The sequence below is a fragment of the Scleropages formosus genome, chromosome 2 (genome assembly GCF_900964775.1).
Source record: "Scleropages formosus chromosome 2, fSclFor1.1, whole genome shotgun sequence".
In the NCBI taxonomy this organism is placed as follows: Eukaryota; Metazoa; Chordata; class Actinopteri; order Osteoglossiformes; family Osteoglossidae; genus Scleropages; species Scleropages formosus.
Window position 1 is genome coordinate 36,093,668 of NC_041807.1, and position 27,915 is coordinate 36,121,582.

The window sequence follows — 27,915 nt, forward strand, 5'->3', positions numbered from 1 at the left end:
CGAACCCAATCCCTGAGACGACTCTCCCAGCCCCCCAGACCCGCGGACGAAGCCTCTCCCTATCTGTTCCCTGGTCCCCCTTTCCCATCTCCTTCCTTCTCCCCTGTCTAAGGGCAAATAAAAGCCCACAGCAACGGGCAACTGCATCTCTTGTCTCCTGCCTCGTCTCTTACAATAATATTTCAGACTTTTTCTTCCTCTATCAAAACCATCCTTCGCCAAAGTGCAATAAACTCAGGGTAAAAATTAAATCAGCAGTTATATGTAAGTTAGCACAATGGTACAATGCAGCACAGAATGATGCAGCTAGATTTTAAAACGGTCAAGTCTGACTTTAACTGGCATGAAAGCATAAGGCTTTTCAAAAACCCATTGTAAACCTTAAATACCTGGCACTTTTAAGCTAAAATTAACTACACAACTTTTATGGAACTAGTAAAATTTCATAAATGCACACTTCAATGGCTCTTGCTCTTGAGTTCAGGTTATTGAGTTGAGATTTTAACAATGTAAGTGTGTTCCTGTCTGTGTTGTAAAAACATGATCGATCTTTGTATCTCAGTACAGCTAAATGAATCTGATCATGGTATCCAGAACCTCACAGTCAACAAAGATGGACTGCTAGACCCCCAAACCACGGGTGAAGCAATAATTCCTTTCCTCTTACTTGGAAATATAAACCAACAAATTTAAGCTCATCCAAGACTAACTACCTTCTCACAAATAAAAAAATGATGGTGTTTTTAATTAACAGAATGTTAAAAAAATCTGTATTTGAAAGTATAAAAGCATATACAGCAATGCTTTGTGAAACATATAATGCAAAGATACATTTCCCATCACTATGCATCTATCTAACTATCAGTTCTCTCTTCTCTATAACAATAAGCATTCCTGAAAGATGGTTTATGTAACTGCTGATAATACAATTCCAGTGTAAAGGTGATTTAATTACATTGGACTGGCAGTTCCTTAAAATTTGGTTTTCAGTATAACACTTCTTAAGCGTTAATTTCACCTGGTGAAAATAACATAAATCACTTCTAAATTACCCTAATTAAGATCACATGCATAAGATGATTTCAGAGATTTAGCTCCTATGTTGCTGGTCACAACAAAATAGTAAATAATCTACCTTAACAGTAATGCAAGTATATCCAGAATGTATATCAAAATTAAAATGAAATTGTAATTCATAATACAAAACATCTTAGATCATACATTTATCTTGAAACTAAGTTTTAAACAGTCATATAGTCATATGTTTTCAAACAAAGCTATTCTATCTTACAATGGATAGAAATGACATCTTGGTAATGCCACCAGCCATAATTACGTAGCAGTATTGGTTTACACTGATTTTTTCACTACTTTCTTTGTTCTTTTGTCCTGCTCTCTGTCTCCCTGCAATAACAAGTTCATTTGGCAGCAGATGATGTTATAAGTCATTTAAATGTGAGTTCATCTTAAAGTTGCCTAAGGCCACAGAAAATACGATACATCAGGTGCTCATACTGGTGTTGTGATCCAATTTTGCCAAAGTACAATACGCAGTCGACTCCTCATAAATTCCTCATACACTCATACATTTCAAAAGTGAGAACCTTTCAGAGGTGAAAACAAATCAAAAGGGTTCGAACATGACATCTGCCACAGGGGGGGTTTAACTATTCATACGATCAATATCTCAGCTCAGTGCAGATTTTCGTATGTTTACTGCATTATTTCTTTTCCACAGCTCACCAAACAAAAACTTTAGAAAAACTTCAAATAAAAAGCCGTATTAAGTCTTCACAAATTACTAGTAAGATGCTGACTTCAGCGTCAAAGCAAGTTTGACTGTTTGCAAATGGATAAACAACTGCACCGTCGTTTTGGGCTTTGTAATTCCAAACTACCTATGATCACGCAGCAACCAAGGCTACCTGCATGGTACTTTGGATCCGAGGGACTAAATTTGGGTGAATTGCCCAGTTATGGCCCCGCTTCCAAGGCAAACCTCCACCTCCTTGGCTACCACACTCGGCACTTCACCTCAGGGTTCATAGGGCTGCCCTGCTTGCACCGGAATGCCTCAGAAAATGCTGCAAAATTCTGGAGGGATCCCGTAACTCTACAGAGGAACACAGTGAGAAAAAGCAGACTGATGTTATTTTTAAGTGTAATAATGATGTGGGCTTTAATGATGGTCAACAAACAGTCCCAGTCCTTCTACTGGTACATTACCATACCTGTACTCCAGAGGACTGTGCAAGTCCGTCTTGATGGACTGGCTGGCATATTCTGGTCGATAGGAGCCACACCAAACCTTAAAATATAAGATCATTAAAAGCTTTTTTTCTCTATATTTTGTTGTTCTTATTGATTAAACTCAGCCTCCTCTGACATAGAGCTCTACATCCATCCATGTTAATTTGTTAGCCTTGGCATGTTTTCTGTTCTTATCCCTTACCTGGGCAAAGTTGAGGAAGAAGAGCTGTTTGTAGTTCAGATCTAGGCCAGGAAGCTGAGGTTCTTCGCCCTCCCTCTCAACCCACTTCAAATACGCCTGATGCACACACACAAACACACTCAAGACAAATTGCTTGCTGTTCATCAAAGACATAACTCCATGGTTTCCACGAAGCTGAGGACATCAAATTTACACTCCTTCCAGTTTATTCTGCTGCTTGTCACCGTACAGGAGAACTGAGGAGCAGTCGCCTACCCAACATCTGTTAACTAGCAGCTCTCTTACACTTGAGATCCAGAGCTAATTCTTGCACTGGGCTACCAAGATACCAAAATCTCTCCATCCTTCCCAACTTTACTTCTGTGCTGTGTGAGGACTGCTTTAGGCGTGAACTTCTCAAGTACTTATAATATCTTCTCACCTTGTATGCTTGCTGGACTCCACCATTGTCTGCAATGTTTTCTCCAAGAGTGTTGATGCCACTAACCTGGTGATCACAGAGAGTGATGTGTTAACAGATACCGTCATGTCCCAGACACACAAAAACATCTGCCATGTCAACAGTTCAGTTCTCCTAAAAAACATTGCAACTCTTCAATCTCATGTATGATTAATAAATAAGGAGTATAATTACTCTACAGCTGAGTCACTTCATGCCACATAAAGCTACAACAGCCAAGAACTGATAGATTTACATACTGACTGTATGTGTCGTCTGTAAATGTTACAGACTCACATTCTGTCCTCCAGCCAGCTTCCACGAGAAATTACCATACTGGTACACCATACACTGGGACTGGTCCTTGAAGCGCTCTGCAGAAAAGTTGCTCCACCAGTTGTGCATATTTCCATCCTTATCGAAATTACGACCTGCAATGGTGAACAAGCAGAGAATCATGAAAAGAAAGAGATTCTTTCGCAAGGGCAGAACAGAGAAATGGTCCAATGCACATCCAAATTGGTTTCCTAGTCATAAAATGTTTTCTACCCATTATGAATGAGTCCCAAATGCACTCATACCGTTATCATCAAACCCATGCGTAATCTCATGTCCGATCACCATCCCTATCCCTCCGAAGTTGAGAGCCTGGGGCTGCTCTTTGCTGAAGAACGGGGGCTGTAGAATTCCTGCTGGAAACACTACACAAGAAAAACAGAAGGCCAAAGGTGAGACGTCAGCAGGATGTTTTTTTGAGCATTTGAGGCAGTTCAAAACATTGGTTAAAAGGATCGTGATCTGGACAGTGTCTCACAGGGGTCTTAGGATGGAAACATCACGGGTTTGCTATGCAGATGAGCCCCAGAAGGCTCGAACATGTATCTTTTTGCCAAAATTGTTGGTTTGTCATGCCAGACAGAAAAGAATGCTTTAATGTATAAATGTGGTCTATGAGCACATCAACCTTCCACATTCCATTATTGGTGTGTGTGTGTGCATACAACAGTATAAATGTGCACACACTGCCCACAGCAGTAGGAGTTGTTACTTCTGGTCTCAGAGGTTGCAGGTTCACATCCCACCTTTTGCTGTAGTATCTTTGAGCAAAAAAAAATTACCCTGTCTCAGTCCAGTAAAAAATACCCAGCTGTATAGTTGAGTAAATCATTGTAAGTACCTTAACATTGCAAGCTACTCTGAAGAAAAGTGTTGGCTAAATGAATAAATGTAAATGTGACTCACTGTAATGCTCCTCTCTTGCTGTATAAAGCCACTATAATATGTAGCTTCTGTATAGATCCACTTTCCCAGTGATAATTAGGCTACATATATAATAATTAAAAAAAAAAAAAAACTCTGGTTGTTTATAGAGATGGGAATACAGCTTTTTGGTCACCTGCCAAGTTTCAAGCGCGTAAGGAAAAGCTCTCTGGCAGCTGCCATGTGGGCGTTCATATCAAAAAGTCCGTCAAGAGGGAGCACAGAGATGCTTCTAGAAGCAATTTGTGGTTTCCATACTCTGTGTGCTGCTGAAAACCAGCCTTTAAAATCTGATTGTTTAAAAATGACACACTGGAGGGGACACACTCAGGACGGGACACCAGTCTGCCGCAAGGCCCCCAAGCAGGACTTGAACCCCAGACCTACCAGAGAGCAGGATCCGGTGCAACCCATTGTGCCACCACACCCCCCGAGACAAGCTTTAGTATAAATTATTACAAACTGCATACAGCAGCGAGGGGGGTGTGGTGGCGCAGTGGGTTGGACCACATCTTATTTTCCGGTGGGTCTGGGGTTTGAGTCCTGAGATGTACATCATATCACATTTACATTTATTCATTTAGCAGACGCATTTTGTTCAAAGCGACATACATCTCAGTAAAAGTACAATTTATGCATTACATTAAGAGAAAGAGACATAGCTGTAGACATGTGACTCAAGCAAACCTAGTTTGTTAAACCACTTTTAAGTTTCAAGTTTATTGTCATAGATACAAGTACCATGTACATCATGTATCATGAAAATCTTCCCGAATGCTTCCCCACAGACTATGGACAAAGACAATAGAAATACTGCACAAACAAAACAATGACAATGACAGTGAGTAGTGCAACAGCAATAGCAATAAATAATGGTAACAGTAGTAACAATAATGCCAGCTGACAGTCAGAGAACTCAGAACGAGAGATGAGAATGAGAATGCTTAAAGTGGCGGTGTAATTTACAGTGTGCTTGGGGGGAGCAGTCCAACTCTAGTTACTAAAGGTAGCACATTGCTTAGTGTTATATACTCTTATAGCAGCGGGGTAAAAGCTGTTCCTGTACCTAGCTGTTCGGGTTCGAATAGACCTAAGCCGTTTTGCAGATGGCAGGGAAGAGAAAAGTGCCCGTGCAGGGTGACTATGATCTTCCATGATAGCATGTGTGTGGTGTAGGTGTCCTGGACTGCTGGTAGCCGTGTGCCGATGATTCCCTGAGCCGTTTTGACCACCTTCTGTAGGGCTTTCTTGTCCTGTATGGAGCAGCTGCCACCCCAGGATGTAATACACCCGGTGAGGACTGTAGTGGACATCCTGGCTTTCTTCAGGAGGAGCTCGTACTAGCTCTTCTTGTACGCGTCCGTGTCTCCGGACTGAAACGCGCAAGTTCGCGCACGAATCTCATTTCGGGGGGTTATCCACAGTTTTTGGTTGGGGAATGAGCGGACTGTTTTATGGGGTATGCAGACGCTAACACAGTAGAGGATGAAGTCCGTGACCACTGTTGCATACTCGTCCAGATTGGAGGATGAGTTCCTGAACATGTCCCCAGTCTACGGAGTCAAAGCAGTCCTGGAGCCTTTTTTCCGCTTCTGGTGTCCAGCGCTGCACAGTGCACCTCGCAGGCTCCTCTCGTTTGAGTATCTGCTTGTAGACCGGGAGCAGCAGAATCAAGGCATGATCCGACTGCCCGAGGTGTGGACGCAGCAGGGAGCGGTACGCACCTTCGTGTGAAGTGTAGCAGTGGTCGAGGGTGTTTGAGCCTCTGGTGGTGCAGGAGATGTGCTGATGGTACTTGGGGTACACGTTCCTGAAATCGGCTTGGTTAAAGTCCCCAGAGATATGAACAGTCCATCTGGGTGCTTGTTCTCATACTTAGTGACGACGTGGTACAGTTCGTTCAGCGCGCTCTGTGTGTTCCCTTGGGGTGGGATGTAAACTGCAGCCATGAGCACAGCCGAGAACTCCCTGGGCAGGTAGAACGGTCGGCCTTTGATCAGGAGGTATTCAAGGTCCGGAGTGCAGTTCTGCGCAATCACTTCCACATTCGTGCACCATGCATTGTTAAGAAGAAAGCATACGCCCCCTCCTCTCTTTTTCCCCGATGAATCAGTCCGACCTGCACGGTAGATTGAGAAGCCCTCGGGCCGGACCGTGTGGTCCGGTGTGCTGGCGGTGAGCCACGTCTCCGTAAAGCAGAAAACACAGCAGTTCCGTAAATCTCTTCGGAATTTAAGTCGCCCTCTGAGATCGTCCGGTTTGTTGTCCAGAGACTGAACGTTGGACAGGAAAATGCTGGGCATCGGAGGTCGTGGCCCGCGGCGTTTCGCTCTCACCTGTACGCCGGCCCTGCGGCCCCGTTTCCGAGAGCGCGTCTTCTGTGCGGTCTCAGGTGGGACACGGTCATGATGTTGTTTGCGGCACAGCGAAGGGAGCAAGTTCGGCTCTCTAACGCTACGAATTGCATCTAATTGCACTGTTTCACGTATTTGCAGAAGTCATAAGTAATAGGAGAGTAAACTGGCTGGAGGAATAGTGACACAAACAAAATAATATACACTAAATTAACAAGTCTGCAAGAAGCAATCAACACTTCGCCTCGCGCCGGTGCCATGTTTTACCACATCAAACCACTTTTAATTACGTCTGACATCTTTACTATCGTCCATTCGGTGTTCCACCCATTTACAGTGTCACTGAGGTGTCAGATAAGCCACATATACTTTCCTTCCTTCCATCCATCCATCCATCGAAGGGTAGTAGTGGTCCAGGGCCTATTCCAGAACCATAGGATGTGAGGCAGGGTTCACCTTGGATGGGTCACCGGCCCATTATAGGGCAAACACACATTACAAGCAATGTGGAGTCACCAGTTCATCTGAAACACACGTCTTTGACACAATGAGCTGAACTCAAACCCATGTCCGCTTCCACTGCCCAAGAGACATCAGGCACTTTTACCTGAGTCACCATGTCACTCCAAATTCTTTTCAATATACTACAAATATACTTTTAATCTGGACTCACATGATATTCTCATTTGCAGCCTGATAATGATATGGAGTAAGATATTAAACGTTCAAGACCAAAAGTTGTTCCCAAGGTGAAACTAACAGGAACACTTGGGCAGGTCTCACTTCCAATGCTGTTTGTGAAGATGGGTCTTTGCAAGAACCTGAGACAGTGTCTTGTTGAAGCCAACACTCTTCCAAGACACATTACACCTATCCATTAAACCCGGTGCCCATCAGCTCAGGCCAAATCTAAAGCTCCTCGGCATGTTCCCTGATCACTGCACCATCAGCTGCTCAGAAACCACGTCAGAGGACGAGACAGTGATGCGGAAACTTCACAGGAAGTAACTTTCTTGCAAGGCATAATGGAAATGAAGTAAAAATCTTCAAAAACGCACCTTTATTGTTTTATTCCTTACAACTAATGTTCAACATGACATTTTTTGTGGAGGACATCCTCGCAAGTTTTGCAGGATTTGTTTTCCCCATGGAGATACTCTCTCGAAAATGTCACATCACGGTTGGCAGAACTTGTATTATGGTAAACATTAAGTGTAATTTGTGTATGTGACCTGAAACTGACCCAGGCAAGAGCAAAAATAGCTCAGGTATGTGCCCTAGGGTGAAGGTAATCTCAATCAGTGTCAATCAACGAAATTCCTTGAAGGCAACGAAATCCTTTTAAGGCAGTTATGCCTGAGTGGAGTGAGAAGAATAGTAGGTGAGAAAACAGAACCCCAAGGTAAAGGATCCAAGCCACCAGCGAGAATTAGGACCACAGAGGCCATAGTAGGCGCTACCGTGACTGAAGGACCATTATCCAAAACATCTGAAAAAATAGTAGTGGCACAGATCCAAGGAGGATCTGAATTACGTTAAAAAAGGGAGTGTCCGGTCAATTGGTAATTTTATAAAAGGAACTGTTTGAGAGTTGTCTGGCAGTTGCTCTTAGACCAACTCAGCTTTTTTACTTTGTAATAAAGTCTACCTGGATTTACAAGCGACCCGAAGAGTCTGGTGTGTCTTCTCTGGAAACCACGACAATATACACACGCATCAGTTTAAAAGGCTTTTCCCTTCCACTGTAACTAAGAGAGACATGTCTCTTACCAATCTGGTTCCTGTGGGGGGAGTAAAAAGCGTTGACAACTGCAGCACCAATGATCCATCTGCAACAAACCAATCATAGTATAACATATTATATTTGAATATAATTCAAAATATCGCAAGGATCTTGTTAGAAGTCCACCACGAGATTGAGGCCAGTGTGCGTCCGACATAAGGAGTGAGATGCGGAGTGGTGTCACTCACAGTTCCGGGTCGACGTGTTCCCTCAGCCTCCTCAGACTTCTCTGGACCCCTGCCTGTAGGTTCTGCAGGACGTTCTCAAAGTAGCGGTCCTCACTGAAGTTGAGCTGGGCAGCCATCAAAGCCAGGCATGGGTGCATAGGCCAGCCAGGAAAAAAAGAAAAAAATAAATAAATTTTAAAAATTTAAAAAATAATAAGAACTCAAGCTGCAGTCATAATTTTTCTTTAAGAAAACTTCAGCTACATTTATTCACTGAGCAGACTTGCCCAAGACAACTTATACTTTTAAGTTTGTATACTAAGCTACTTATAATGATTTACCCATTAATGCACTTGGGTAGGTTTTACTCTATCAATTCAGGTAAATACCTTGATCAAGGACACAACAGCAGGAGCAGGATAAGAACCCAGGTCCTTCAACAAGAAGGCAACAGCTCTAACTACAACGCTACCCGTCGCCCTTTTCGACTCGAAGAATGGTTATGGGTGTTTTATGAATCTGCTATCACAGACTCCCATCTTCAACCAAATATTTCACCTTTGGCTTTGAGCTTCTATAGGTTTCACTCCAAATCCATGCAACCCTCATTGGATAAGTGGTTCTCAATATCTGAGTAACCTAATGATACAAAAAATGTCATAAATCAGTGCAGCCTAACATCACGAAATAGAGAGGGTGCTGTTCTAACAGGGTGATCGCTTATCAATACACACATCATCTGAAACCACTTGTCCCATATGGGGTCACGGAGCCTAACCCAGGGCTGGAGGAGGAGAGGACACACCCAAGACAGGATGCCAGTCTGTTGCAAGGCACCCCAAGCGGGACTCGAACCTCAGACCCACCGGAGAGCAGGACATAGTCCAACCCACTGCACCATTGCACCACCACACCCCCTGCTTATCAATATATTTGCATTTATTCATTTAGCAGACGCTTTTCTCCAACGCGACATACACCTCAGTTTGTGCATTACCTTAGGAAAAAGAAAAATAGCTGCAGATGTGTGACTCTTAAGTACAGTTAGTTTGTTTCCTTTGCACAAGCGTTCACAAAACTTTACCAGAATATCGCCGATTCCTTATCACCTTCCTAGTAGTTTTTTTTTTTGGAGATACTTATAAACATACAAATACGTGCGCATTGGGCAGCAGGTAGTATACTGGTTGCAGCTATCACTGATGGGAAGGTTGTAGGTTCAAATCCAATCTCCTGCTGTAATACCCTTGAGTAAGGTACTTACCCTGAACTTGTCCACTAAAAATTACCCAGCTGTGCAAGTTGGTAAATAGTTGTAAGTTGCTTTGAAGAAAAGTGTCAGCAGCGAGAATAAATGTGAGTATGCATATGAACATAAATTCCCTGACACTGTTCTTCAGCACCATCTCTCCTAGCTTCTTCACCTCCATGCAGAGGAAGGTCAGCACCAGGAGCTGTCCACAGATAGCTTCATGATGGCCATTCTTCCAACCCCAGTAGCAGGTAGACCCATCCTCTTCCCAGATGAAGAGGAAAGTGTTGGGAAGTGATGTGCACTGTCCCCACTGCGAGTTCAAGCAGTGCACTGATCTACACTCCTGCAGTATTTCTACAATATGGGCTCAAGACCAGCTGAACAAACCCCTAAAAAGATTAAGAACCTTTTTTCAGTTATTTCCTTCTTATTTCATCAGCTTCCTTTTCCTGCAACAGACTAACCCCGTCTACTTGCAGAGCTGATGCCCTTACATGTGCGTACTCTTGGTCCAGCTTGCTGTTCTCTTCCTGGAGGATATGGTCAGGGTAGCCAATCTGCTCCTTGATGGCCATAGCCTATGAGACAGTATCAATCTCTCCATTAGCATCACGTTGTTCACACACAGTGCCCTCAACACAGATTTTCCCCTGGGAAAAAAGTGTGAACGAACACACTGAAAACGTGTTTGCAGGATGTCTGCTCACTCTTGGCGGCACGAACCTTCTCCCTGGCCTTCTCCTTAGACTCAGCATCCAGCCAGCTCAGTTCCTCCAGTGTCTCCACATAGGCTTCCTGAATCTTACCAATGAGGTCACTCATCTGGCAGAACACACAAGCACAACTAATTCAGCAGCAATATTTTCTCTAAAAACATGGAAAATCACACGCATTTCCATCGTCCATGACACGCGCGAGTCGTTATTATGGAGCTGCGGTTCAGACAGCTTCCTACCACTCGCTTGCTCTCGCCAGCAAAGGCCTCTCGGACGTACAGGGCGCCCACCGCGTTCTCCATGCTGCTCCTCACGTAACGGACGCACTCACGCCACCGCGCCTCCTCCACCGTCGTTCCGTAGAGCGCCTGATTATAAATACACACAGATGTGCACAAACACACTCGTCAAAGCAGAGCCCAGTCCAGCAGACATTTGGTACACAGCTTTATCTCAAGTTGTGGACAATGCCCCAGTGTAAAAACGCAGCAGGTGCTCCAGAGCCAAACGTGTCACTGCCTAAATTAAAATACTCGTCTACTTCTGCTCACTTCTGCTCGTTTCGTGGTCCTGCGCACGAAAGGTGAAGCTCAGAGGTTCTCGGTTCTGGCTCCGTTGTGGTGGAACGACCTTCCCCTCTCGCTCAGAACTGCGGAAACTCTGTCTACGTTCAAGAAGGGTCTGAAAACTCACCTTTTCCGGACCCATTTCTCCCAAGATCTCTCCAGTTCATGTATGGTATAAATGTTCATGTACCGTAACTTCATGAGCATCACCAGATAAAGCCTTTCATCAGCCACTACTCCGGCATTGTATTTGCTTGCTTGTGTATCTTATAATATTAAAAAAAAACTGTAGGGGGGTATCAGGATTTGACTACCCTGTGTTGTATGCACCTACTTGAATGATGAACCTCGGTGCAGCAAGTGGAAGGTAACAGACTAGGTTTACTTGAAAGTCACATGTCTGCAACTGTGTCTCTTTCTCTTAATGTAATGCATAAATTGTACTTTTGCTGAGATGTATGTCGCTTTGGACAAAAGCGTCTGCTAAATGCATAAATGTGAATGTAGATGTGAATAGACAGGGTTATGCTTACAAAACTTCCAGAAGAACATTTACCAGAATGAAACCTTCTGTGTCATACGATTGAGGCAGCATCAAATCACTGAAGACAAGAGTAGGAGGCAAAGCAAAACTTCAGCAAAGTGGAAAAATTCAGTTCCTAGCTGTTGCTCGCTCAGTGAAGCCATGCTGCATGCTCTTCACCCTCACTCTGGTCTCTCCTCATTACAGTGCAGCCCAACCAGTGTCAACGAGGCGACATGAGTCCCAATGATTCTTAGGTTGGGGGCGGCGATAGCCCTTGCTCCACCTTTCCTGCCAGCAGCAGTTCTGACTCACCCTTCTGTAGTGGGACCTGGCAGCCTTGAAGCGGTGACTTAGACTGCCAACTCTATCAGCGACCAGCTGCCACACAAGGTAGTTCTGCAGCGTCCTACAAGGAGAGCAGGAAAGAGACATCCCCCCCCCCGGTTACGTCTGACTCCTTAGCGCAAATGTGAGTTCATTCAGCACGATTCCTTCTGGATGCTCTCAACTCAGTCTGACCTGGTGTCATGCTTAGTCAGCACATCCTGCAATTTCTGCAGGTAGGGGATACCATAGACCACCACCTCCTCCAAGGGATCCACCTCCACGGTCACGCTGGAGAGCACACCTTGTACGAACCTTGTCCAGTTAAAGCCCTGTGAAGAGGAATAAGTGGGACCAATCGATGAGCAACACCGCAAACTAACCTCTCTCCCACCCGCTTCCTATCAGTGCAAGCAGTGTTTGATGAAGACACACTTACATTGAGGGCAAAAGTCTCTTGCACTTGGTTCAGTGTCATTTTTTTGTACAGTAGAGTTACATCATGCCGTGTCTCAGCAGGGGAAGTGGCCTGTGTCAAAAGAGACAAATATTGCTCAGTACATTCAAAGACACTGTGCATTCTGGGTTTTACAATTGCTGGACTAAGCCTGCTAAAGTGAGTCTCGATGCTCACCTTAGCAGTCTTACTCCAGCAGTTCCCAGCCTTATTCTACCAAAAGTCTAAAAAAAAAACATTAAATGTGATCAAACATGAATGAGGAAGGTCTTCAACAGAATAGTGCTGGTATGTTAAAACAGTAATACAGCTCCTTAAATAGGCGTACAGCTGGTAACATAGGGGTTAGCGTTGCTGCCTTTAGATCCAAAAGCCGCAGGTTTGATCCGCCCCCCCGGCTGTAGTACCCTCAAGTAAGGTACTTACCCTGAAACTCCTTCAGTAAAAAAAATTATCCAGCTGTATTAATGGGTAACTGCTTTTAACTGTAAGCTAGTTTAGAGAAAAACATCAGCTAAATGTAAGTGTAATATAATACAGACATAAAATCCTGCATAAAACTAATTAAACTGGCTCCTCGTGTTACTTACATTTATTCATTTCGCAGACGCTTTTCTCCAAAGCGACGTACATCTCATAGAAAATACAACGTGTTCATTACATGAGGAGAAAGAGACATAGCTGAAGATGTGTGATTCTTAAGTACAGTTAGTTTGTTTCCTTCACAATATGAACCAGTGTTCATCACACAAGTAGCTGCATAAAACTGTACCCGAATATCCACGATTCCTGATCACCTTCCTAGTAGTTTTTTTTTTTTTTATTTAAGATATAAATTTTCAAAGATCAATATTTTCCGGTTAATTTATTAGTTTTATATATTTATTACATTTTCTTCACTGTCCCATTTCTTAAAATTTGCTTGCTGCGGAGACAAAATGCCCTGCATCTCTACACTTGGCCATTAGTTGGGAGTAAAATACACCTAAATACAAGTGGGAGGAGACTGATTTCATTTCCACCGTGTTTATGGATTCTGGTGTTGCTGTCTGGTGTCCCAGTGGTCAATAATGGTATGTAAAGGAGTCTGAACTTAAAAAAACACAGTAAAACACTCAACACTCAACAGCATATATATAGGGACAGCTGGTAGTGTAGTGGGTAGTGTTACTGCTTTGGGGTCCCCAGACTGCAGGTTCGATACCCATCTTTGGCTGTATCCTTGAGCAAGTTACCCTAAATTACTCCAGTAAAATTACCCAGCTACATAAATGGGCAAGTGGCTTTGGTGAAAAGCATAAGATAAATGTAAAAAGATTACACTCCAATGCACTGGTGTGACCTCAATAGTGTAACATTAAGAACATCCACTTGGGGCCTTCTAAATAAGGCCACCTTCTGGTTTGTCATTATCCAAAGATACTCCTCCAGCATTCAGTTTATTCATATTCTACAGCCAAAACCTCTCCTGATGCAGTTCAAGTACATTGTCTGGAGGTACTTAATGAAAAGGTTCAGCCTTAACTTGAGACCTGAACCTTTGAGTCAGATGTCTTGTTTGTCAAATTTATTAGCTTTACTAATCTTGAGTTTGACTCCCCATGGAGTGGTAGTGGTGGGCAGTAACAGGTACCACTTACGTTGGCGATGTCTGTCTCCAGCTCCATCACTCGCATCACTTCCTCCCGAACGTGTTCCTCGTCCCTCGTCAGGTTCCGATCCTGACGAACAATCAGTGCCATCTCCACCATAAACTGTTGGTAAGCTTCCCGTACCTGCCACACACACACACGATGTGTGGACATAGGTGAGTATCCCACCATGATTTTACACAGACAAAGACACGGAGCCCAAACAAACTGGGAGAGATAAGTACCCTTCTGTAATTTCCATCGCTGAAGTAATAATCCTGCGATGGCATTCCCAGCCCTGGCTGGTCAATCTGTGGAGACAGAGTCGACCATCAGTGCCTCACATTCAAGCACGAAAGCATTATTCTGTATTCCTATTCTTGCTGAAACATACTAGTATGTGTACACACACACAGTCTGAAACCGCTTGTCCCAGGCAGGGGTCGCGGCAAGCCGGAGCCTAACCCGGCAACACAGGGCGCAAGGCTGGAGGGGGAAGGAGACACACTCAGGATGGGACACCAGTCCATTGCAAGGCACCCAAAGCAGGACTCGAACCCCAGACCCACCAGCGAGCGGGACCTGGCCAAATCTGCTGCGTCGCTGCACCCCCCTGCAACATACTCATAGATGATGCTAAAATAAGACACCTTCATCTTGAGTCCAAGCGCTATACGACCTGCTGCTGTTTTACTCATAACTGCAATATACTCACTGCAGTACTCTTTCCTGGAACAAAAGCAAACAAATATGTGTCCGGTCCTGAGGAATGGCACATGAGCACGGTATGACCGGGTCCTTACGTAGATGATGTGTCGGCTGGAGTTACGGTCATCGGTCCACACAAACAGGTCCACGAGCACCTTTTTGTGGAAACGGGAGTTCAGCGTTGCCAAGGTGTCCTCCAGACTCCACTCTCGCTCTGTGGAGATCAAACCCTACGTTTGATTTCCTATCATTTTTGGGGACTTCACACTGATTCCCACAGTTCACGGACACAAACGCAAACTTTTTATGTTGCATTGCACCATCATTTTAGACTTTAAAATATTGTGGTACGCAGCGCTGTAGGTTTAGATGGGGTGAAGAAGGATGCAGAGGCAGTGTTCATTACAAAGGATTTATTAGAACACCAGCACCAAAGAAAAAATGCTCTCAGTCAGAGGACCCCATTTCCTTTAGGATCTCCATCTATTTTTACAGAGCAGAATGGATTACCAACCCACCCAAGGGTGTCTGGCTCCACACACTGTCTTACTCGACAGAAATAAATTTCTTCATGCATTATTTCCAGTAATTAAAATCTTTACTCAGTAAACACACTAATCATAAAAACTACCATGCAAACAATAAAAGTTTTTCTTAAAGAAGTAAAAGAAAATTTTTATCCAGCTGACATTCCCAAGCTCTCCACTAACACACTCGTAGGCACAGTCACCCCATCATTTTCACCATAAGTCCCTCCAGTGGTTACACACACTATTTACAAGTTACCCACAATGCAACTACTTACACAAAGCATCTTCCTACCTAAATACCAGTAACACAGGTCGTTAAACTATTTTTTTCTTTTTCTCCATTTTTCCTCTTTACCAGCTGTTATATAAAATTTAAAATTAAATTTCATGATCACTTTAAAATGAGTCCTACTCTGGACTTACAGGATGTTGTTTGGTAACCACCCTGCAATATTTACAAAAGTACTTGGAATACAGCTCTGCATTTTTAATCAAGTCGTCCTTTGAATGATATATTTTTCCAGTATTTGCATTTGAATGACTCGTGAATTATAATGTCAATTTACTACAAAGCACTCTTTGGTATCCTAGATACCATTATTTACTGGCAGAGAGCAGTAACAGATTGCCTTGCATTACTGCATCAGCGTAATTATCGACAACAGTGAAATTAATCCCTCATGTATCCCCAAGAGTACAGTGCAAGGATAGCATCTCTTTTTACCTCTTTTTCTGCTACACTATATGAGTTTTCGGGAAGAGAATTGAGTAACCGCTGATCTTTGCCCGTTGACATTACTACTCAAGGACATGTGCAGAAGGACGGATATTCTCTTCTTACCATTCTCTACAGTTAAGCTCAAGTACCTTTCATTCTCTGGGAATGAAAAACCATTATAATGTTTTCCTCTGAATGAGAATCAGATCCCTTTCTTACACTTATTTATTTAGCAGATGCTTTTCTCCCAAGAGACTTCCAGTGAACTCTATGTAGTGTTATCAGCCCACACACCTTGTTCTCCAAGGTAACTTACACTGCTAGATACACTACTTACACTGGGTCACTCATCCATACATCAGTGGAACACACACACTCTCTCTCTCTCTCTCTCTCTCTGTCACTCACACACTATGGGTGAACCTGAACAGCATGTCTTTGGACTGTGGGAAGAAACCAGAGCACCCAGATGAAACCCCTGCAGACATGGGGAGAACATGCAAACTCCACACAGACTGAGCAGGAATCAAACCCATGTCCTTTTGCACCACCCAGACACTGTGAGACAGTAGCACTACTCACTGTGCCACCATGTCACCCACTCTTCTCCACTCTTTTTTATTATTATTTTTATTATTTTTTGTTATACTGACTTTGAAAAGTTTTCTACCTCCCTACAATATTATACCATCAATTTTACATGTGATGGTGAAGCTCAACAGTTGCCAGTGACTTGTTATGCTTTCATATGCTGTACCGGTCAAAAATTTGAGTACACGTGGGCATCCTGAACAATACTTCTGTGGTACGAACTTGACAGAAGAGCATTAGTGAAGCAACCCACAAGTGTCCTACATCTCTGGGAATTCCTGCAGACTAGTTCACCGAATATTAAAAATAATACTTTCCAACAAGTGCTGTAAAACCTAGCAGTTGCTGTTTTTGTGATTACAACTACAGCAACTGACCAGGGGCAGCACATGGCAAGAGTCAAAACCCAGTTTGCCATGACCGCTGCTCCAACCTGCAGCCCCAAGAAGCTAAGGCCTCATAGTCAAAGCTTCTACGATTAGTGCAAAATCAAAACTCGATGACACTTGAAGAAAACATCCATCGACCCCGTCCCCTATCAATATATGCTTGTCCAATGTAGAGTTGTGATAAGATATGACTTGTTTTTTCAAAAATTGTCTACCTTCATTTCTCATCCAACCTTCTGAAGCTATAGGCCAGCCACCAACCAAGTCAATTAGTTCCATCAGGGGCTGAGAATCGCGCTGCTCAATCAGACCTACAGAGGGCAAAAACAGAAAAATCACTGACACTTGTGGTCTGGTGTGGTCATTTAGCCAAACCTTTTTTCCAAATATCTGAGTAAACAAAACATCAGCTTCACAACAGATGAAGACCTTTAGATATAGACATTCCGCATTCGAAGTACACTTAGTCAGATACCTTTTTTTGCCACTGCATGTTACATGAGTGGTTGCATACAGAACTGATAGGCAGTAATTTCTTCAAAACTCGTGATGTATCGCAAGTTTATGGAGCACATTGGAGATCAGTGTATTTCTGATTGCACCGAATTTGCCTCTGAAGATCTCTAACGGACACCACAGAGAGCTCCGTGTGCGCTTGCAGGTCTTCACAAAGCCTGATCACGATCAAAGCATGTGTGGACATCACTGTGGTTATGGAGGCGTGATGCAGACTCACCCTCGTTCATGCAGGACTTGTAGAGAGTCTTGGCTTTCAGGAAGGCCTCCCTGTCCTTCTGGTTCTCTGTCTCCAGGACTCCTGTGAGACGACGTGTTGTGTGTCACGTTTCACATTCTTTTGAGAACACTCAGGAAGGGCGTTGAGGCAGCTGCCTTACCTTTAAGTATAATCTCCAGCTCATCTCTCAGGATGTCAAACACACTGTAACGGGAGCTGGTCTCTGGGATGACATGCCGTTCCAGCCAACCACCGCAGGCATACCTGTAAAAGTCCTGACAGGGGTCCAGCCCTGGGTCCATGTTGTGTAGCAGCCTTGCAGCTGAGGAGCACAATTCAAAATGCTGAATTTTGCTCAGAAGCGCATGATAATACATCCAAAAACTCGAATCCAAAGAGGGCTGAAATGGTCACAGTTCAGTGCTTCTCCACATCTTGAAAAGCTAAAGCAGAATCAAGACAGCATTTTACTCAGCTTCACACTCTTCTCAGAAGCTGAACCTACAGCGTTGTACTTTTATGAAAGCAAAATGGAAACAATATACTAGTAACTTTAAGGTAATCAAAAAGATTTGTCTGGATAGAATATCTGCAACGTCGCTCACCTGCGGTGACACAGCCGGGAGTCGTGCACACGTTGCTCCTGCCAGATCGATGTCTGCTTCCTGAAAAAACAGCCATGCATAACAGATACTTGCAAGTTCTTTCACACACACTGGCTGAAGCCACTTGTCCCAAGCGGGGTCATGGTAACACAGGGCGCAAGGCTGGAGGGGGAGGGGACACACCCAGGATGGGATGCCAGTCCATCGCAAGGCACCCCAATGGGGACTCGAACCCCAGACCTGCCGGAGAACAAGACCTGGCCAAGCCCGCCGCACCCCCTATGTGATTGCTACAGTGTTTTTTTTTTTTTTTTTTTTTTTTTTTAACATTACATTTATATTTACTCATTTAGCTGACACTTTTCTCCAAGGCAACTTACAGCTACTCACAGTTATTTAGCCATTTAAACAGCTGGGTCATTTTACTGGAGCAATTTTAGGGTTAGTGCCTTGCTCAAGGGTACTACAGCTGGAGATAAGGTTCAGACCAGCAGCCATCTGTTCTAAAGGCAGCAGATTTAACCACTATTCTATCAGCTACCCCTGTGGATAGAAGCCCAGTTTGGCATAATTATGTCAGTGAGACTAATGGAGCAAAAAAAAGGTTACTTTTTCAATACCAATACAATTGTGGTGCGGTGGCGCAGTGGGTTAGACCACAGTCCTGCTGTCCGGTGGGTCTGGGGTTCAAGTTGCGCTTGGGGTGCCTTGCGATGGACTGGCGTCCCATCCTGGGTGTGTTCCCTCCTCCTCTGGCCTTATGCCCCTGTGTTCCCGGGTAGGCTCCAGTTCCCCGTGACCCCGTATGGGACAAGCGGTTCTGAAAGTGTGTGTGTGTGTGTGTATCCATGCAATTCTCATTAATTTCAGGCAACAATGGACTCATACCACAGTAAAAGCAATACAGTACGAAAAGGTGATGAAATGCCTTAGATCAAGGGTTCTTAACCTTTTTTACACCATGCACCCCTTTGACAGTCTGGCGAAGCCTACGGACCCCTTCTCACAACAATGTATTTAAATGCAGGAACCAATTATACTGAAATACAGTTATCAAAATATTAGAAAGAAAAACTTTTATAACTAAAGAAAATGCTAAATTTCAGTTAGAGGTTAGTGAAAATAAAGATCCAAGTTCACAGATTACCTGAAATCTATCCACAGACCCTGAAGGGGACCCCAGATCAAGAACCCCTGGTATAGACAAATACAATGGTCATTTAGGGACAAAACGACATACAGTTTGCACGGGGCAACAGGTAGTGGTTAGAGTGGCTACCTTCCACATGAAGAACCCAGGTTTGAATCCCAGCTCTGCTGTAATAACACTGAGCAAGGTACTTACCCTATAATTACTAAAAAAGTTTAAAAATTATCCAGCTATATAGATGGGAAACACAATTTAAGCTGCTCTGGAAAGAACCGTTGCTTAAACAGAAGTAAATAAAAACCAGTGGTGTGGAGGAACAATGTTGGAATAACATCACAAAAATGTGGTGGGATTGTTTTAGTTGTGTTGGCTTCCCTGGGGGGGGGGCACGGTGGTGCAATGGGTTGGACCGGGTCCTGCTCTCTGGTGGGTTTGGGGTTCGAATCCCGCTTGGGGTGCCTTGTGACGGACTGGTGTCCTGTCCTGGGTGTGTCCCCTCCCCCTCCAGCCCTATGCCCTGTGTTGCTGGGATAGGCTCCGGCTCCCTGCGACCCCATATGGGACAAGTGGTTCAGACAGTGTGTGTGTGTGTGTGCTTCCCTGGAAAGCAAATAAATATTTCTATGACAAAAGGAATAGGAAATGGTCTGCCAAGATATGGCTGTGTGTAGGGGAAAACAAGGCAAGCGGTCAAGGAAAAGCGGTCAAAAGTGGAGCTGTGATGTAATTTCTTTCATGTCTCCATTGTCAGTGATGCAGCAAATAGGACTGGAGGCTGTGGAGCACAATTGGGCACGACCCCCAGGCAGCAGGCCATTGGAACCTGGCACAAGTGTGTGTACATTTCGAAATGTCTACCAAAACAATAACAATTCCCAGTCCTGAGGACATCTCACAGCAGCCCTTGTTTTGTCATATCAAAAAACCATATGTAGGGAGGCGGCACCAAACCATGAGACTGCAGGCTCACCGTTGTTGGTTCCCATGTTCAGCTCAGTTCCTGCTCTGCCTGTTCGATCTGGTAAAAAAATCACAAACAGGACAAAACCTTTCACATACCTGTTGCCGTTGTGATTTCTGATCACGCTCTAGATTTTGAAATCATATATTAAATAAATATAGGGTAACAGCGGTAGTGGGGGTGCGGTGGCGCAGTGGGTTGGACCGCAGTCCTGCTCTTCGGTGGGTCTGGGGTTCAAGTCCTGCTTGGGGTGCCTTGCGGCAGACTGGCGTCCCGTCCTGGGTGTGTCCCCTTCCCCCTCCGGCCTTACGCCCTGTGTTGCCGGGTAGGCTCCGGTTCCCCGTGACCCCGTAAGGGACGAGCGGTTCTGAAAATGTGTGTGTGTGTGTAACAGCGGTATATGAGAATGTCCAAAATCTGTATATTCAAATCTAAAAATTTATTCTATTATCTACGTATTTTTCTGACTTTTGCCTAAAATTTTGATCAGATCTTTTTTTAATGTTTTTTGTAGAGGTGTAGCCACGGAGCACTAGTAGGTGTATTATTTTTTTGTAGTTTCCTTGTGGAAGATAATGAAACGTCCAATCACAGGTTTGAAAAAGTACACCGCAGAGCCGATATAACGTGGACGGCAGGGTCCAGACTGTCATGTCGCCTTGTAGCGAGTTTCCGGTTTTGACGAAGGTTTAACTCCAGTTTACTTGTGACAAACGATTAACGTTGCTAAAAGCAACCATCTGTACACGTGCATGAGCAAAAATAAAATATAAAATAAGTGTTATAATAAGTTATATAAAAAATAAGTGATACGTCACCGCATACATACTTACAATTACTAATAACACTGATTAAAGTGCAGCTCAAGAGTTCCTCTTTTTACTGATGAACCACAATGTAACGAACCAGAGTTTCCACATGTAACAAGTTCCGTAACATTAAAGGCTATTATTGCTTCAAGACTCTTTAACGACGCAGACGTTTTATTTCACCGACTTTGCTACTTAGTCACATCTTCAAAGCCTTAATCAACGAGTCAAAGCGGTGTTGTTTTGTAGCGAGTTAACGAAGATAAAAGAAAAGATCAGGGAAAACAGAAGGGTTTTTGCAACATTGTTGCCTTGACGGTCTTTGCAAATTAGTTCCCGAACATCTGAGCAATTTAAAGCCGCACTGCTTTGCAAGAGAGGAAAGCTAGACCAAAAGGTCGTGGAAATAAAAGGCTTTACAACACGAGTGACAAAACCGACATAGACCTACAAAGCACCGTTAAAAAGGTTTTTTTCACAAAATGTCAACACTTTATTCTTCACCGTAGGTCTGTGTTGTACTAATCGCTATATTGCATAACTTGGCCTTTCGACTTTCCAAAATATTGCAGTGACCCACGTTACCGTGAGTTTGGGCGGGAAAATATGTCTATTGTAAGCAGTTGTACTGTGGTAAAACTGGATTAAGCGTTCAACCGCTGGGGAAACTTACAGGGAATATAATGGGGTGAGTGTGTTTGCGGGTAAAAACCATTAGGAAAAAGCCTGAGGAGTGGCTAGACAGTCCTTGGGGAAACAGAGTCATTAAACCAAATGTATTATTATGTTGTGTGCAAAGCGAAGTATGCTACAATATGTTTGTGAACCACCTAGATTTAGCACATAACTGTGGTGGCTCTCATCAGCAACGATGATGAAACATCATACAGAGAGGAGGTAAACCAACTGGCTCTGTGGTGCAGAAACAACAAATCCCTCCTAAATGTGGGGAAAACAAAGGAGGTTGTCATCGACTTCAGGAGAGCTCATACCATCATCCCCCGCTGACCACCGACAGTTATGCCGTGGAGAGACTGAGCAGCACCAAATTCCTGGGGGTGCACATCACCGATGACCTCTCCTGGACCACCAACACTGCATCACTGGCCAAAGAATCCCAGAAACGCCTATATTTCCTGCGGAGACTGAGGAGGGCGAGTGTGTCACCACACAACATGCACACCTTTTACAGGGGCACCATTTAGAGGGTCCTGACCAGCTGTATCACTGCATGGTACGAGAACTACATTGTCTCCGAATGCAAAACCATACAACGCATAGTGACTACAGCTGAGAAGATCATTACCCCACTCCCCTCCCTACAGGACATCTACCAAGCCTGCTGTGCCCGCAAAGCCTCCAAAATCGTGGGCGACCCCACACACCAATCCTACGTCTGGGAAGAGATACGGGAGCATATGAGCCGGCTCTACCAGACTGCGCAACAGCTTTTTCCCTCAAGCTGTCATGATCCTGAACTTTCTGTACTACCCATAACCACCCATTACGTACCAAAATCGGGAACTCTGACCAGCAGAGCCATCCCCCCATCCAGAGAGACACCAGCCACTTTCACATGGTCTGCAGTGATTGTCCTCTCAGGTCCCTGACAGTCTCTGCTGAAACCTCACTTAAACTGGCATCCATCCCATGTATAGCTGCTGTATTTCTTTCATACATTCCACATCGACCTACATTAGGTCACACTACCGCTCTTTTCCAAACAATTATTGCACAAAGAAACTCACCTTTTTTGCACTACCACTTTTAAATCTTTTTACATTTATATTTATTGTACCGACTAGCCCACTGCACTTTATTCCAGTGTTTTTAGTTTAGTAGCTCCCCACTGGCGCGCGGTGGCGCGGCGGGTATGGATGGACTCGCTGTGTGGCTGGTAGGGGTTTCATGACTTCAGATTTTTTGAAGTCGACAGTTATGTGATGAAAGTCGAGTCAACTAATCGCTGATGACGTCATGAATAAAAACACACGAGAAGGGAATTCTTTGAAACAACTGACAATCTCTACTGTCAAACTGAATATATATTCGTATATATATAATATGCACTGTGTGTGTGTGTGTGTGTGTGTGTGTGTGTGTGTGTGTGTGTGTGTGTGTGTGTGTGTGTGTGTGTGTGTGTGTGTGTGTGTGTGTGTGTGGTGGGTTGGACCGCAGTCCTGCTCTCCGGTGGGTCTGGGGTTCGAGTCCCGCTTGGGGTGCCTTGTGACGGACTGGCGTCCTGTCCTGGGTGTGTCCCCTCCCCCTCCGGCCTTACGCCCTGTGTTGCCGGGTAGGCTCTGGTTCCCCGTGACCCCGTAAGGGACGAGCGGTTCTGAAAATGTGTGTATATATATATATAACAAATAAGATGGGACATCACAGCCGGTTAAAAAAAAAGCAGTTTTTTTTTTTTTTTTAAATTAAAACAAATTATGAACTAACTATGTTTAAAAACCTTTTCTCAAAATGTAAAATATTTAAAATATGCCTCATCTACAGTTTCTTGCTGTCTTTTTTTTTTTACTTATTTCATTTTGTGGTATTCTTGAACACCTTATTCACCAAGGTGACTTACACTGCTAGATACATTACTTACAACGGGTCACTCATCCATACATCAGTGGAGCACACTCTCTCTGTCACTCACACACTACGGGTGAACCTGAACAGCATGTCTTCGGACTGTGAGAGGAAACCAGAGCTGCTGAAGGAAACCCACACAGACACGGGGAGAACATGCAAACTCCACACACACTGAGCGAGGATCAAACCCACATCCTCTTACTCGCTGTGCCACCGTGCCGTTAGATTGGAAATATTGTACACTTTAGGGCATTCATCATATTTGATATTGTGAGATTTTCATTTCTACACTTTGTATGATTAAACGAAAAGAGAAAATTAATAAACAAGCCCTTTTCTGTATGTGTGTGCTCAGAAACAATAAAAAGCAGTTTTTTTCTCATTTTTCTGCAAGTTAATTCATAATTTGTTTTTCATTCTTAAAACACGAAAAACGAATGAAGGCATCGTAATTCGCATTTTGTTTTTCAATTCCTAATCAAAGAACGAAAGAACGCAATGGACACGGACCGATTTGGATCGTTCCTCTGCTCTGCTCGTGTTAGTGGAAGCCTTTTTAGATGAGTGTACTTTTGTTCTACTTCAGGACGGACTTGCATATTGTGCAAGTGACAGTAGCACAGGCTTCATCTTTACTGAAGCATTTCCACACGCTTGATGAACCGCTGCTGGTTTGATACAGTGACCCACGAGGCTCCTCACCTGTTGTCTTCTCAGAGGTGTCCATGTTGCTAGTGTCATATAATCACGTGATTAGCGACCAGTCGACATCAAGCTTAAAGCGTCACCGCAGAGCAGTGAAGTCGAAAAATCAACTGGTCGACTACTCTGTGCAACCCCTAGTGCCAGGTCTGGGGTTCAAATCCTGCTTGAGTGCCTTGTGGCGGACTGGCCTCCCATCTTGGGTGTGTCCCCTCCCCCTAGTCTTGTTCCCTGTGTTGCCAGGTTAGGCTCCGGTTCACTGTGACCCCACTCAGGACAAGCGGTTGTAGACATTGTGTCTGTGGTGGCACGGTGGCATGGTGGCGTGGCAGGTTCAGCCAGTGCCTGCTGTGTAGCAGGTCTGGGGCTTGAGCGCTGCTTGGGGTGCCCTGCCATGGACTGGCGTCCCGTCCTGGGTGTTCCCCCCTTTGGCCTTACACCCTGTGTTGCCGGGTTAGGCTCTAGCTCGCTGTGCCCCCACTCGGGACAAGCAGTTGTTGACGATGGATGGATCGTTCTCTCTGGGTGGTGTGAGAGGACATCGGTTTGATCCTTGCTCGGTCTGTATGGAGTTTGCATGTTCTCCCCGTGTCTGTGTGGGTTTCCTCGGGGTGCTCCGGTTTCCTCCCACAGTCCAAAGACATGCTGTTCAGGTTCCCTCATAGTGTGTGTGTCACAGGGCGAGTGTGTTTCACTGATGCATGGATGAGTAACCCCTTGTAAGTAGTGTATCTAACAATGTAGTCACCGTGATGAATAAGGTGTGTGAGCTAGTAACACTACATAGTATCCATTGTAAGTCGCTTGGAGAAAAGCATCTGCTAAGTGAATAAATGTAAATGTAGTTATTGTGAACTGTACTGTAGTAGTGTTGCTCTCTGTGGCACATCGTGGTCCAGGAGAAATGCTATTTCACGCCATGTATGTTCCAAACATATTGCAGAAGTGACAATAAAGTTGACCTTTGACTTTAAACACATGGAAAGAAACTGATCAAAAAAAATATGGGGTCCAAGCTCTGACCGCGTTATATGCGACTCTATGTTGTATCGAGCCGCACTATACTGTATGAGGTGTACAGTGTAATTGCCTCTTCATAAGCAATAGCTGGTTGCACCACCTTTAGCTGTAATGACTGCAACAAAATTCTTCCTGAAGGTGTCGACCAGGATCTCATATCAATGTGGAGGATTTTTAGCTCACTCCCCTGTTCAGAACATTTTTAGTTTAGCAACATCTGCAGACTCCCCCCGTATGAACAGTTCTTTTCTTGTCTTTCCACAACATCTCAATCAGATTCAAGTCAGGACTTCGAAGATGCAATTTCATAACTTTAATAATGTTGGCATTCTAGTATATTTGGGATAACTGTCTTGCTGCATTACCCAGGTGCATTTCAGCTTCAGCTCACAGACTGACGGCCTGACATTCTCTTTTAGAATTGTCTCACCGGAAGTGCAATTCATGGTTCTTTCAGTGATACAAAGATGCCCTGGTCCTGTGGCAGCAAAATGTCCCCAGATCATCACACTGCCACACCCATGCGAAACTACAGTACATATTTTTTTTCACCAGATGAAACAGGTCCCTATAGTCATCCTGAAAGTTCTGCTATCAGTCCAGCAAACCTTATTCCAGAAATTTTGAGATCCATTCAGGTTTTTTTTTCATGTTTCTTTTTTAGTAGACAGTGCTTTCCTGTCTTGACCCGAGAAAAGACAGGCTTGCAATGACCACGTGACCCTGTCGAGACCAATTGGCTGAAGCAGTTTTTCCCTGGAGGGCTTCGGAAATTTCCTCTGAGTGTGACATGGTGTACTTCTACGATTTTGTGTTTTGCCAACTTGACTTTTGCTGTAAGTAGTTGAAAATGATATTGGACAAGGCTGCTAACTGTATTCAAATAGCTGACACTAATTATCCCAGCAGTTAGGTTATTTAAGAAGGGAGTGATTCCTTTTTCACACATTATCATTCTACATTTCATTTTCTTCCATACCAAGGAAATGCCATGAAAACAATACTGGTATAATTTCTTTGTATCTCAGGCTTCACTCACATACCAGTAGAACTGACAAAAAACTGATCAAATTTCATGTAAAAAAATCTGCAAAAACAGAAAAGATTTGAAAGGGGGCAAAATAGTACAAAACACTGTACATGTGTTTTCTGTAGCTTGGACCTGCCTCTATTCTGCGGTTATAAAGCACTGGAAAAAATTGTGCAAAACTACTTGGCAGCTTAAATAGGTGCATGAGAGTCTAAAATGTGTCATCCGTCTGCAGTGCTGCAGCACAATACTGTTGGGAGCATTCCGGGAGCTGACAGCTGACATCAGGCCTTTCTGGCCCTTTAGTATCACCGGAGGTCTCATTTACTCTTCAGAATATCTACATTCTGCTAATAAGTTTGGCTCTGCCATTAGTAAAAACGAACCTAATAACAGCATCCCATCACTGCCTTTCCATGTGGCGCCACTCAGTTCAAAACACGCAGAACACGAATTTAAGCTTACAAGCAGTTGCGTTGGAGGACATGTTTCCCATTACCGTTGATTTACTAAGATGAGGAACTGCATTTTCATTTGTGCATGAGCTTCTCACACACACACACACACACACTGGTTGAAGCTGCTTGTCCCAAGCATGGTCATGGTGAACACAGGGCAACACAGGGCGTAAGGCTGGAAGGGGAGGGGACGCATCCAGGACGGGATGCCAGTCCATCGCAAGGCACCCCAAGCGGAACTTGAACCCCAGATCTGCCAGAGAGCAGGACTTGGCCAAGCCTGCTGGGCCACCGCACCCCCCCTGCATAAACTTCTGAAATACTAATTACAACATTCGTAGCGTATAGTTCAGGATTGGGTATAGAGAGGCGGAACAATCCAAAAACGAACATATGAAGACACGGACACTGTACATGGTCTACCTGTAGATACATGATCGAGATCATAAGGCCATAAATACAGACAGAGAGAGACAGATAATATATAGAAAGGCAGACGGGTTATTATACAGTCAACTGTCAGTCTGACCGATTCTGCTACCTGTATAAATTAACGACCCAGAAGTTTTTGCCCAACATATTATAAGACACACTCGTTTACACATTTGGAAACGTATACAGCAATCATGACTACCTGTTAAATTATGAGTGAGTCTGGTCATTTACACGACCTGAATGACGCCGGGTTGTTCGTTTGCCTGTTCGCTTGTTTCTTTGATCCTAAAAACCTTCACAGACACGCAACGCTATTTAGGAGACTTCACAGTAAAGCGATGTGTTGTTTTTTTTTTCTTTTTCTCTCCATACAAAGCGAAGCGGGCACGCTCACCTCTGAGCGCGGACGCGTAGAGCGCGAGCAGCGTCGCGAGCGCGCAGCTCAGCACCATCAGCAGCGCGGAGAGCCCGAGCTCCGCCGCGCTCCAGCGCCTCCGCCGCCGCTCGGCTCCGCGCCACCGCTCCACGATGTCTGTCTGGCTCTCCGACTTGCCCAT

The 27,915-nt window shown here is 44.3% G+C and overlaps 1 protein-coding gene across 3 annotated transcripts; it reads right to left on the bottom strand.

Moving 5' to 3' along the window:
• Positions 1 to 1,957: 1,957 nt before the first annotated feature.
• Positions 1,958 to 27,915, bottom strand: LOC108924900 (membrane metallo-endopeptidase-like 1). Of its 3 annotated transcripts, XM_029249831.1 has the most exons (24): positions 27,753 to 27,915; positions 27,595 to 27,635; positions 24,220 to 24,248; positions 18,208 to 18,260; positions 17,763 to 17,924; positions 17,603 to 17,683; positions 17,082 to 17,177; positions 14,734 to 14,852; positions 14,176 to 14,241; positions 13,940 to 14,074; positions 12,282 to 12,371; positions 12,038 to 12,174; positions 11,831 to 11,924; positions 10,666 to 10,794; positions 10,434 to 10,532; positions 10,205 to 10,288; positions 8,477 to 8,580; positions 8,276 to 8,334; positions 3,473 to 3,592; positions 3,189 to 3,322; positions 2,874 to 2,939; positions 2,453 to 2,548; positions 2,232 to 2,308; positions 1,958 to 2,113 (listed from the first exon to the last, which is right to left on the bottom strand). In XM_029249831.1, the coding sequence occupies exons 1-24, from the start codon at positions 27,913 to 27,915 to the stop codon at positions 2,014 to 2,016; spliced, it is 2,334 nt and encodes a 777-aa protein (XP_029105664.1). In that variant the 3' UTR covers positions 1,958 to 2,013. The 3 variants fall into 3 exon arrangements, with proteins under 3 accessions (XP_029105664.1, XP_018592049.2, XP_018592050.2); XM_018736533.2 differs by lacking the exons at positions 24,220 to 24,248; positions 27,595 to 27,635 and adding an exon at positions 20,328 to 20,375 and having other exon boundaries at positions 18,208 to 18,267; XM_018736534.2 differs by lacking the exons at positions 24,220 to 24,248; positions 27,595 to 27,635 and having other exon boundaries at positions 18,208 to 18,267.

Excerpts from the sequence above, each read along its gene's own strand:
- LOC108924900 (XM_029249831.1), bottom strand. The coding sequence starts at position 27,915 with ATGGGCAAGTCGGAGAGCCAGACAGACATCGTGGAGCGGTGGCGCGGA. Across the intron at positions 11,925-12,037 it reads CTGACTAAGCATGACACCAG|GACGCTGCAGAACTACCTTG; the intron begins GTCAGACTGAGT and ends CTCTCCTTGTAG. Across the intron at positions 3,323-3,472 it reads GCATGGGTTTGATGATAACG|GTCGTAATTTCGATAAGGAT; the intron begins GTATGAGTGCAT and ends TCACCATTGCAG.